This window comes from Bison bison, unplaced genomic scaffold (assembly GCF_000754665.1).
Source record: "Bison bison bison isolate TAMUID 2011002044 unplaced genomic scaffold, Bison_UMD1.0 scf7180017864213, whole genome shotgun sequence".
Taxonomy (NCBI): domain Eukaryota; kingdom Metazoa; phylum Chordata; class Mammalia; order Artiodactyla; family Bovidae; genus Bison; species Bison bison.
The window spans coordinates 5,099,733-5,109,761 of record NW_011494785.1 but is presented as its reverse complement, the minus strand read 5'-3'; the positions used below and the strand labels follow the sequence as shown (position 1 = coordinate 5,109,761).

Genomic DNA, 10,029 nt, shown 5'->3' with positions numbered 1-10,029 from the left:
GGTTGGTTAGATGAAAATAGAAAGAGATTTTTGTCCCAGCCACTATCGAAAACAGTACGCTGTGCGCTTAGTCACGTCCAACTCTTTGTGATCCTGTGGACTGTAGCCCACCAGGCTCCTCTGTCCATGGGATTTTCGAGGCAGGAATACTGGAGTGGGTTGCCATTTCCTACTCCAGGGGATCTTCCCAACCTAGGGATCAAACCTGCATCTCTTGCATCTCCTGCATTGGCAGGCAGATTCTTTACCACTGTGCCACCTGGGAAGCCTGGAAAACAGTATGGAGGTTCCCAAAACACTAAAAATAGAGTTACCATATGATGCAGCAGTCCAACTCCTGGGCATGTATCCAGAAAGGATGAAAACCCTAATTCAAATGGTACATGCACCCCAGTGTTCAAAGCAGCACTGTTTGTAATAGCCAAGACATGGAAGAAAACTAAACGTCCACCAACAGCACGGATAAGGAAGATGTGGTGTATTTATGTACTTTACACAATGGAATATTACTTGCCCGTAAAAAAGAATGAGATAAAGGCATTTGCAGTGATGTGGATGGACCTAGAAACTGTCCTACTTAGTGAAGTAAGTCAGACAGAGAAGGAGAAATACCATATAATAGCACTTACATGTGGAAGCTTAAAAAGGGTACAAATGAACTTATTTACAAAACAGAAATAGAGTCACAGCCTGAGAGAACAAACTTATGGTTACCAGGGGCAAGGAGGGAAGAGAGAAATTGGGAGGTTGAGACAGACACATATACACTATCATATACAAAACAGGTAACTAATAAGGACCTACTGCATAGCACAGGTAGCTATAGGCAATATCCTGTCATAAACCATAAATGGAAAAGAATAGGAAAAAGAATAGATACATACATATATATGTATATAATGAAATCACTTTCTGTACCCCTGAAACTAACACAGTATTGTGAATTAACTATAGTTCAAGTTTTTTAAAAAAGATTTTTAGTCATTTGCTCCTCAGAACAATCCTATGAGGGGAGCACCATTACTCCTGTTTTACAGACTACTGTGGAGAAGGAAACGGCAACCCACTCCAGTGTTCTTGCCTGGAGAATCCCAGGGATGGCAGAGCCTGGTGGGCTGCCGTCTATGGGGTCGCGCAGAGTCGGACATGCCTGACGCGACTTAGCAGCGGCGGCAGCAGTGGATATGGAGAGCTGGCTGTGCTGTGTTATATGAGGGTCACTTCACAACTGATGAATGCTGGAAAACCTGTGATTTGAACCCAGCCGTCTGTCCTCAGAGTCTCTGCTGTCACCTGCCTCGTGGATAAACCAGGGAGCACCCATACAGAGATGTGAACCACAACAAGGAATTATACTAGCGACATGGACAAAGACTATTTACACTATAAGAAAACAGCCTATGAAATTTTATGTGTGTTATGATTCCAGTTTTCTTCTAAAGGCAAGCATGCATTTGAACTAGGAAAAAGGCTAAAAAGTGTTCATCCTGAAATGTTGACAGTAACTTTCTTTGGGAGGTGGGATGACTGGTATGTTTCTCTTCTCTTTTCTTCCTGTCTGGCCCACAGCTTCGGAAGCCAGACCACTGTGCAGAACCACACCCCCACTAGCCCCCTGCAGCCAGGAACACCTCTGAGGAGTCAGCCTGGATTAACCCTCCCCTCAAAGCCCCATGGGTCCCTTCCCGTCATCTCCCTCTGTCCACCCTGACCACCTCTCAGCACTAAATGCTGCCGCCACCTCCTGCAGAAATAACCTGTCCAGCATCTTTGCCCAAACGCTCACCCTCCAAGGCGATGACTTACAGTGTCAGGCATTCTGTGCAGAGGAGAGAGGCCAGGAGCTCCAGGTAACAGTTACCTTCTGGGAATATGTTTCAGTCTTTAATTTCCAACCCACAGCATTGTCTGTGTGTAAGTATTTAGAGGGGTGGGCATTTCAGACCAGGCAAAGCTGATAGGCAAATAATATGGTCCTCCTTCCTTGTGCCCGCTAAACCTCTTCACCTCCATGAAGGACCACATAGGACCATGTAGGGCCATTCTTCCTCAGAGGCTAGACTGGAACCTGATTTTATAGCCATGTTGTCTGTACACATTGCATTGAATGAAAATGCTCCTGGCAACTCAGCCCCATCTCAGCCCTAAGGGGAGGCCAGAGTGTTTGGAGGTCAAGGGACTCAGCCCTCATTCACAGCATCCTCACATCACAGGGAGAACAACAGGGAGGACAGGCCTACCCTTGTGATCTCCAGCGACTCAACCCCAAGACAGAAAGCGGCAGGTTGGTGGCCGGCCTGCCCCTGGGACTGACCCTCCACATCTGGGTCTCATTCTGCATCAGCAGGACACCAGTCCAGGCCAAGGCACACAGCCAGCTGGGACTCTGCCTTGAAAAACCAGGTAATGGGGCCCCATGGCCTACAGCTTTTTGCAAAGAGAAGCTAATGCAAGAAAGCAGATTAAGGTTTGAAATTATTTTCTTAGCTTCTCATCAAGGCCCCCAGGGAAGTCAGTTTCCTGTCGGTGACCTGCTGACTCCAGAAGAAACCCCACAGACCCCTTCACCCCCAGCTGCCCACTTCTGAGGGGCTTAAAGGCCACCATGGACACAGGTTCCCACACGTGTTAGTGTCTCGTGTCGCACTAAGTCACTTCAGTCGTGTCTGACTCTTTTCAACCCCATGGACTGTAGCCCACCAGACTCCTCTGTCCATGGGATTCTCCAGGCAATAATACTGGAGAGGGTTGCCATTTCCTTCTCCAGGGAATCTTCCAGACCAGAGATTGAACCTGCATTTCTAAAGTCTCCTGTGTTGGCAGCCGGGTACTTTACCACTAGTACCACCTAGGAAGTTAGTGTCTTAAGGCTGCCAAAAACTGACAGCTTGCTGGGTGGTTTAAGATGACAGACATGTTTCTGTCTTTCAGTTTTGGAGGCTAAAAGTCTCAAATCCGGCAGGGTCACGAATATGAAAACAGGCCACACAGATAGGAATCTCTCCAAATATTTACATCCTCAGGAAGGAAACCCAAATGCCCTCAGACTGATCCCACTAGATACTAGATCTGGCTTAGTCACTGTCTCTGGGAAGCTGTGGGAAGGTGATTCTCCAAGCCGAGGGGGCGGAGGCATTATAACTGATCCCCACCACTCTCACAGAAGTTCAGTGCCCCATCACACACCTGAGGCAGGCAGAGCTGAGTCCGGGGCACAGAAGGGATGCCTCCTGGGAGGCAAGCATCATTAACTTACCAAATCACTTCCATTCAACAGCCGGGTGGAGCTGGTGCAACCAAGAACCCGGCGGCTTTCACTCACGGCAGGGCACTCCCAACCATCTCCTCACATGACCCTGTAGAATCAGCGCTACCCTAGGGAGGTCTTGGGTCACCATCATCCTTGACGACCAAAGGCATTCCTTCACAGTTTACCAGTTTTGCCATATTGCCATATTTCATACCAGATTAACATTTTCTGCCCCTCTCATGTTCAGTCCTGTTTCTATAGTCATTGTTTGCATTGAATAGAACTTCATTATTTCATTATTAATCACCAAACCTTGGTGATCAATTTTTTCCCCAAATTGACTAATGCTGCTTATCAAGTGACACCTATATAAACTTTTACTGCAGTTTAGTCCCAAAGATACTCTGTTTTCCTCCACTCTGACCACATGGAAACATTCATTTCTCTCCTGTATCTGGACACACTATTCAGCTGGTTCTGACCAAAAGTACCTGAGTAGAGGGATGTGTCCATTGCAGGCTGAGATCATGAGAAGCCTGTGGTAATGCCCCTTTGTTCTCTTCTGCCCTGAAATCCAGATGGACTTGCTGCGAGATAAAGAAGAAAGCACTGGCTGTGAAGGAGAGCCTTGGCACTGACCCCATCTGGACATGTAGCACGAGAGGCAAGTAAGCTTTTATTATATGAATCCCCCCAAATCTGGAAGTCTCTGCTGATGCGTACCATTGCCTGTCCTGACTAGCAGACTGACAGAAGTCAACAACTCTGTGTGTGACCTACGGGTGATCAGAAATGTGCCAAGTTCCAATCAGTTGAATCGGTTTCCATTCCAATCATCATAAAAATCAGTCAATGGTTCTAATTCATAAGAGGGAAGGTTGTAACCATAATGACTTTGTGATGGGGGAATATTGAGAGCATCTATAATTTATGTAGCATATCACTGTTTTTATTTGTTTCAGATATATCAATGACAGTATCCATTTTGACTGATTTTACAGACAAAACACCTCCAAACGCATTTTCTTCTTTAAGCCTGCTGAAGGTACAGGTGTATTTATGCCTATATTTATATTGACAAACTGATGAAAACTATTCTTATGTGGGTGAATCAGTACACACTGACACTTCCCCAAGTGGGCTCCAAGTGTTTGCAGTGGTTTATGGCATCTTCAAATGTGTTTGAGGAACCCACGTGGTATCTGGATGGGTCTTAATGGAATCAGTTTCCAGACCCTCAGATTTCCTATGTGCTCAACCTTAACACTGGACAAAGGACAACCTGGGGCAGAGGTTGTCCTTTCTTTTCTGACCCTTCTCAGCCATCCCTTCCCCCACTACAGAGGAGAGACACACTTGTCACCCCGCTGACCCCCTCCATCCTTCCAGGTCCATCTGCCTGTGATGTGACTCCCTCCAGGCACCAAAGACAGAGACATTTGAAACACTCATGTCTATCTAGAAAGGCTCCTTTAATCAGGCCCCACACCCCACTAGTCACCCAACTCTTTAAGAGATACATTTCTGATACTATTTAAATTGTATGTTGATAGCTACTTTTAAAGCTCATCATATAATTATGTTGTTTTACTCAATTTTTGTTGTTGTTTAGTCGCTAAGTCACATCCGACTCTGTGACCCCATGGACTATATAGCCTACCAGGCTCCTCTGTCCACGGGGATTCTCCAGGCAAGAATACTGGAGTGAGTTGCCGTTTCCTCCTGCAGAGGATCTTCCCAACTCAGAGACTGAACCTGTGTTTCCTGCATTGGCAGGCAGATTCTTACCACTTGAGCCACTAGGGAAGCCCTTGCTCAATTGTACACTAATAATATTTGCAGTGAGAGTTCAACCTGGAAGAAATCTGTGGCACTGAGCCTTATAGTCACAGGAATGTTATTTTAATTTAAATATAATTTATATATCTCTTTTTCTGGCAGGGTAGTATGATCAATGAAAGACTTTCAAGCACAAAATTATCTTGCATCAGGGTGAAGCTTTACGGAAGAAGTGGAATGGAACTATGTTTCCAAGGAGAAAAAGAAGTGATGTGAAATCTTTGTTTTCTTTCTTTTTTTAAAAAAAAAAAAAGAGCTTTTATATATTTCTGAATGGATAATAGAAGGTTTCAAATAGCTCGGTGTTTATATTCCACTGGAAACTTTTTAAAGAATGATGCAACAATTTTATTTTACTTTTAACTGTCAAGAGTTACAAAGCACTAGAAATTGCATCATTTACAACCATTTAAACTTATCATGAAAATATGGGGATGTCAACTTGAAATGTATGATGAGACACATAATTTTTCAAAACTCTTTCCAGAGGCTATGCGAGCAAAATGGTGTGGAGACTCTGGAATTGGCACAGTTCGAGGTCCAGGGAGGCCCGAGCTGGCCTGGCCTCTGAGGCTGTATTTATACGGAATGACAGTGGGCTTCTGGCAGCAAGCATGTGCCAGGTAAGTATACGTGTGGGCAACATGTAAAAAGCCCTGGTTCCCCTTCTCATTCTACCTTCCACTCCCAACATGATCTTGAAGGACCTACTTCTCTTCCTGAAGTTTTTATGCTGAGCTTCTTGGAGAAAAGAAAGCAGTGTCACGTGGTCACAATATCCCAGAAACTATAGTGGCTCTAGTGGTAGAGAACCCGCCTGCCAGTATAGGAGACATAACAGATTCAGATTCGATCCCTGGGTGGGGAAGGTCCCCTGGAGGAGGTCATGGCAACCCACTCCAGTATTCTTGCCTGGAGAATCCCATGGACAGAGGAGCCCAGCAGGTTAACATAGACAAGGTTGCAAAGGGTTAGACATGACGGAAGTGACTTAGCACACACTCATGTGGCCCTGGGGGCTTCCCACGTGGCTCAGTGGTAAAGAACCTGCCTGCCAATGCTGGAGACGCCAGTTTGATCCCTGGGTTGGGAAGATCCCCTGGAGAAGGAAATGGAAACCCACTCCAGTATTCTTGCCTGGGAAATCCTATGGACAGAGGAGCCTGGAGGGCTACAGTCCATAGGGTGGCAAAGAGTCAGACACAACTTAGTGACTGAACAACAATTACCTGGCCCTGAAAATACTCCTGAGGGATCTTTCTGACCTCTGATTATTTGTACTTCACTCCAAGACAGAATCGTCCCATTTGTCAGTGTGGTTTCCATTGGGAAAGTTAAACAGAACAGACTCTGGGACTTCACTGCCTGTATTTGCTCTTTCAATGATTGGAGATTAAATTTTCTCCTTCTCTCCATTCTGCAGTCCAGCTGGGCCTCATGGGGGGAACCTGAACCTGTCACGTTCTCGGTCACCGTCTTGGAGCCATGATGGTCAGGTATGGGAATGAACTCTGGGTTCAAAGCCTGCATCTGCTCATGCCCAGCTGTGCGACTTTGGCCAGGTCTGTCCTGGCCTTTGACTATCAGCCATGGTGTCAGTCTCAGACACCAACTGACAAATTCCCCAGGAGAGGGGTCTGAGCATAAGGGAAGCATCGTTAGTATGGAAATGTGACATGAGGGACTTCCCTGCGGGGTCCAGTGGCTGAGACTCTGTGCTCCCAATGCAGGGGGCCCAGGTTCAATCCCTGTTTGGGGAACTGGATCCCACCGGCCACAACTACCACCCAGGACAGCCAAATAAATAAATATTTTTTAAAAAGAAAAGAAAATGTGCAGAGAATAGACATATAGACACAGCAGGGTATCTACTACTGGGAAGGTGGGATTTTACATCATCTGTGACCCTCTGTAGCAGCAGTACCCATGCTTGGCCCAACCTAAACATCATCAACCACAATTCCAGCCCTCTTCTTTTTGTCTTATTTCCCACTTCGGAAAAACAGAATGGTTGGCTTCCATCTTCTGCATAAGAGCCTATTATCTGTTTGAAGCAATTCTTCAGAAAGTCGAGAGCACTCAGAGTCTCCACATCACCCAGCCCACACCAGACCTTGAGAACCATCCCTGCAATAAAATTTCAGTAATTTTATCTAAGTAACCATTTTCTGCTGGAAAATTTCCCATGAAACCCTGAAAGCAAATCCCAGAGGGGTAGGAGTTGGATTAGCTAAATTGTTTGCTGTCAAGTCTATGCATTTAGCGAAGGTCTTGGTGAGATGGATTGTTCGGCAAACTCCCTTTCCAGGGATTCATCACCGTCACTCCCATTTGGTGAGTGCGAGGCTAAAGCATTCCCATCGTACGTTGTCAATAAATGCCCACATTATGAATGATTTAAAAAAAAAAAACAGTTTTATGGTCCAGCCTTCTCACGGCTAAGGTCCTGGGTGAGCCTCCACTAGGCTGGGCAGCTGCGTTTGGGGAGCAAAATGTTGAATGAAGAGGGGACGACTTGAAAGAAAAATCTAGTGCTGTTGTACTTTCAACAAAGTGGCCAAGCAGACAGATGGGTCTCTGCCTTCCTCTAGCTCTTTGCATAAACCCTACCCCGCAAGACGCATCTCTCAATACACACCGGAATTCATGGCCCACAAGATGTCTCGTGGGATGCAAGGCCAGTAATCCCCTGGCCCAGCACAGGAATGCTCCCTGCTACCCATGGGGCCCTGTGGTCCAAAATGACCCCTCATCTCTTCTCTCCTTCCTCCTGGTTTCCAACCTCCACGTGTGGCCCCTCTCTGGTATCCTTGGGCTCCTGTTAGTCTCAAAGCCACCTGCTCAGCTGGGTGAGGCCCCCATTCTGTCCCCCATAGAGCTTTATGGTCCTCTGTCTTGAAGCACCAGTTATACTACTTATTTTAAAAATATTTTTATTTGTTTATTTATTTGTGCCACGTCTTAGCTGTGGCATGTGGGATCTAGTTCCCTGACCAGGAATTGAACCTGGTTCCCCTGTATTGGAAACATAGCCACTGGACCACCAGGGAAGTCCTTATACCGCTTAGTACTGTTTGTTTATTGGTCATTTCTTTACCTCCCATCTCTTCGAGTGGACTTTGAGCATCTCAGGGGTGAGAACCATATTCTACTTGCCTTGAAATTTCCTGTTCCTAGAATAGTGTGTGTGTGAGTGTGTTAGTCACTCAGTTGTGTCTGACTCTTTGCGACCCCCTGGACTGTAGCCCACCAGACGCTTCTGTCCACAGAATTCTCTAGGCAAGAACACTGGAGTGGGTTGCCATGCCCTCCTCCAGGAAATCTTCCCAACACAGGGATCAAACTAGTGTCTCTTATGTCTCCTGCATTGGCAGGGGCATCTTTACCACTGGTGCCACCTGGGAAGCCCTATTTAGGGGCTACTTAACTTAAAAGACCCTCTTTGGGGGCTGCGTCTCTTTGTGAAAGGTTTGCCTCTTATTTTTCTAGTAAGAGGCCCACGTTATGTGTGAGGGACTAATTCTGGCCCACAGACCATCCCGCACAGTGTCTGCCTTTTGCAATTTCCTATCTACACACACTGTGTTTCTTTACATAAGATGTGTAATCCTTGCCTTTGCCCATGTCCTGTCTGTAATACCTGGATTTATCTGTTTGCCCTCCCTAGCATCTGTCTCTTACAAGCTCTAGTTGACAAAATTCACATTTAGGGATTTTGTCTCCGAAAACACCTGGGCCTGGGACAGTCAGGAACTGGACCTCTGGGAAGTGACTTCAATAGCAAGAAAAAGGAGACACTCCACGCAGGCCAGATCTGACCCTATGATGAGGGGAAGGAAAAGGATGGTTGAAGACCTATGAGTATTCCTTACAAGTCAAACACTAGCCCCCCACCCAAACACAGGTCCAGCTATCTCCTACAATAGTTCTGGTATCACATCTCAACAATTCTCCTTTTTTATGTGCTTGGCTTATCACAAACCCTCCAAAATCCACGGCTTATTTTTAAATCTGAACTCTGTGTCTTAAGTGGCTGAGAATTCCAAAATAACACAGATAAGAAAAAAGTGTCTGTGATGCAGAGCTGAGAACCGGGTGTCTGCGAGCAATGTTGAAGACTTCGGGGTCTGAGGAGTGTCAGGGGTCACCCTTCCGGGAGGGGCCAGCCTGCCATGGTGTAAGATTAAAAGTCTTCCCACAGAGTGTGCGATGAGTATATAAGGAAGCCAGCCTGTCACCCAGACACCCAGGGCCCCACCTGTTGACCCAGGGACTCAGTCTCTAGGAGCAGAGACATAATCCTTAGGTAAGGCCGTGATTCAAGCGTCCTGTTTCTCAGCAGCGTATCCTTGCAAGAAAGAACTCTTCCAGCTTCGAGATCACTAATACATTAAAGGGGATGCTCTGCTCAGGTCTCTCTTCTCCTGCAAGGAAGTGGGACCCCATCAGGGAGGAGTGCTCTGCCCTTTCTCTCCCCTCTGGGGGGGCCTGAAGCCATTTCTGGTGCACCAACAACTATTTTGTTGTTTTCCTTTGTTTTGTTTTGCTTTTTAGGGCAATTTTAGTTCAGTCACTCAGTCATGTCTGACTCTTTGTGACCCCATGGACTGCAGCACGCCAGGCTTCCTTGTCTATCACCAACTCCCGGAGCTTGCTCAAACCATCTCCATCGAGTCAGTGATGCCATCTAACCATCTCATCCTCTGTTGTCCCCTTTTCCTCCTGCCTACAATCTTTCCCAGCATCAGGGTCTTTTCCAGTGAGTCGGCTCTTCGAATCAGGTGACCAAAGTATTGGAGCTTCAGCATCAGTTCTTCCAGTGAATATTCAGGACTGATTTCCTTTAGGATGGACTGGTTGGATCTCCTTGCAGTCCAAGGGACTCTCAAGAGTCTTCTTCAACACCACATTTCAAAAGCATCAATTCTTTGGTGCTCAGA

At 46.4% G+C, this 10,029-nt stretch overlaps 1 protein-coding gene across 1 annotated transcript in view; it reads left to right on the top strand.

The window, feature by feature from the left end:
* The window catches only part of DCP1B (decapping mRNA 1B), an 87,711-nt gene that overhangs the window by 4,872 nt on the left and 72,810 nt on the right, over nt 1-10,029 (top strand). Inside the window, exon 3 of the mRNA XM_010845217.1 lies at nt 1,751-1,850. Within this exon, the coding sequence (XP_010843519.1) occupies nt 1,751-1,850 (100 nt within the window). The remainder of the gene's footprint in view (nt 1-1,750; nt 1,851-10,029) is intronic.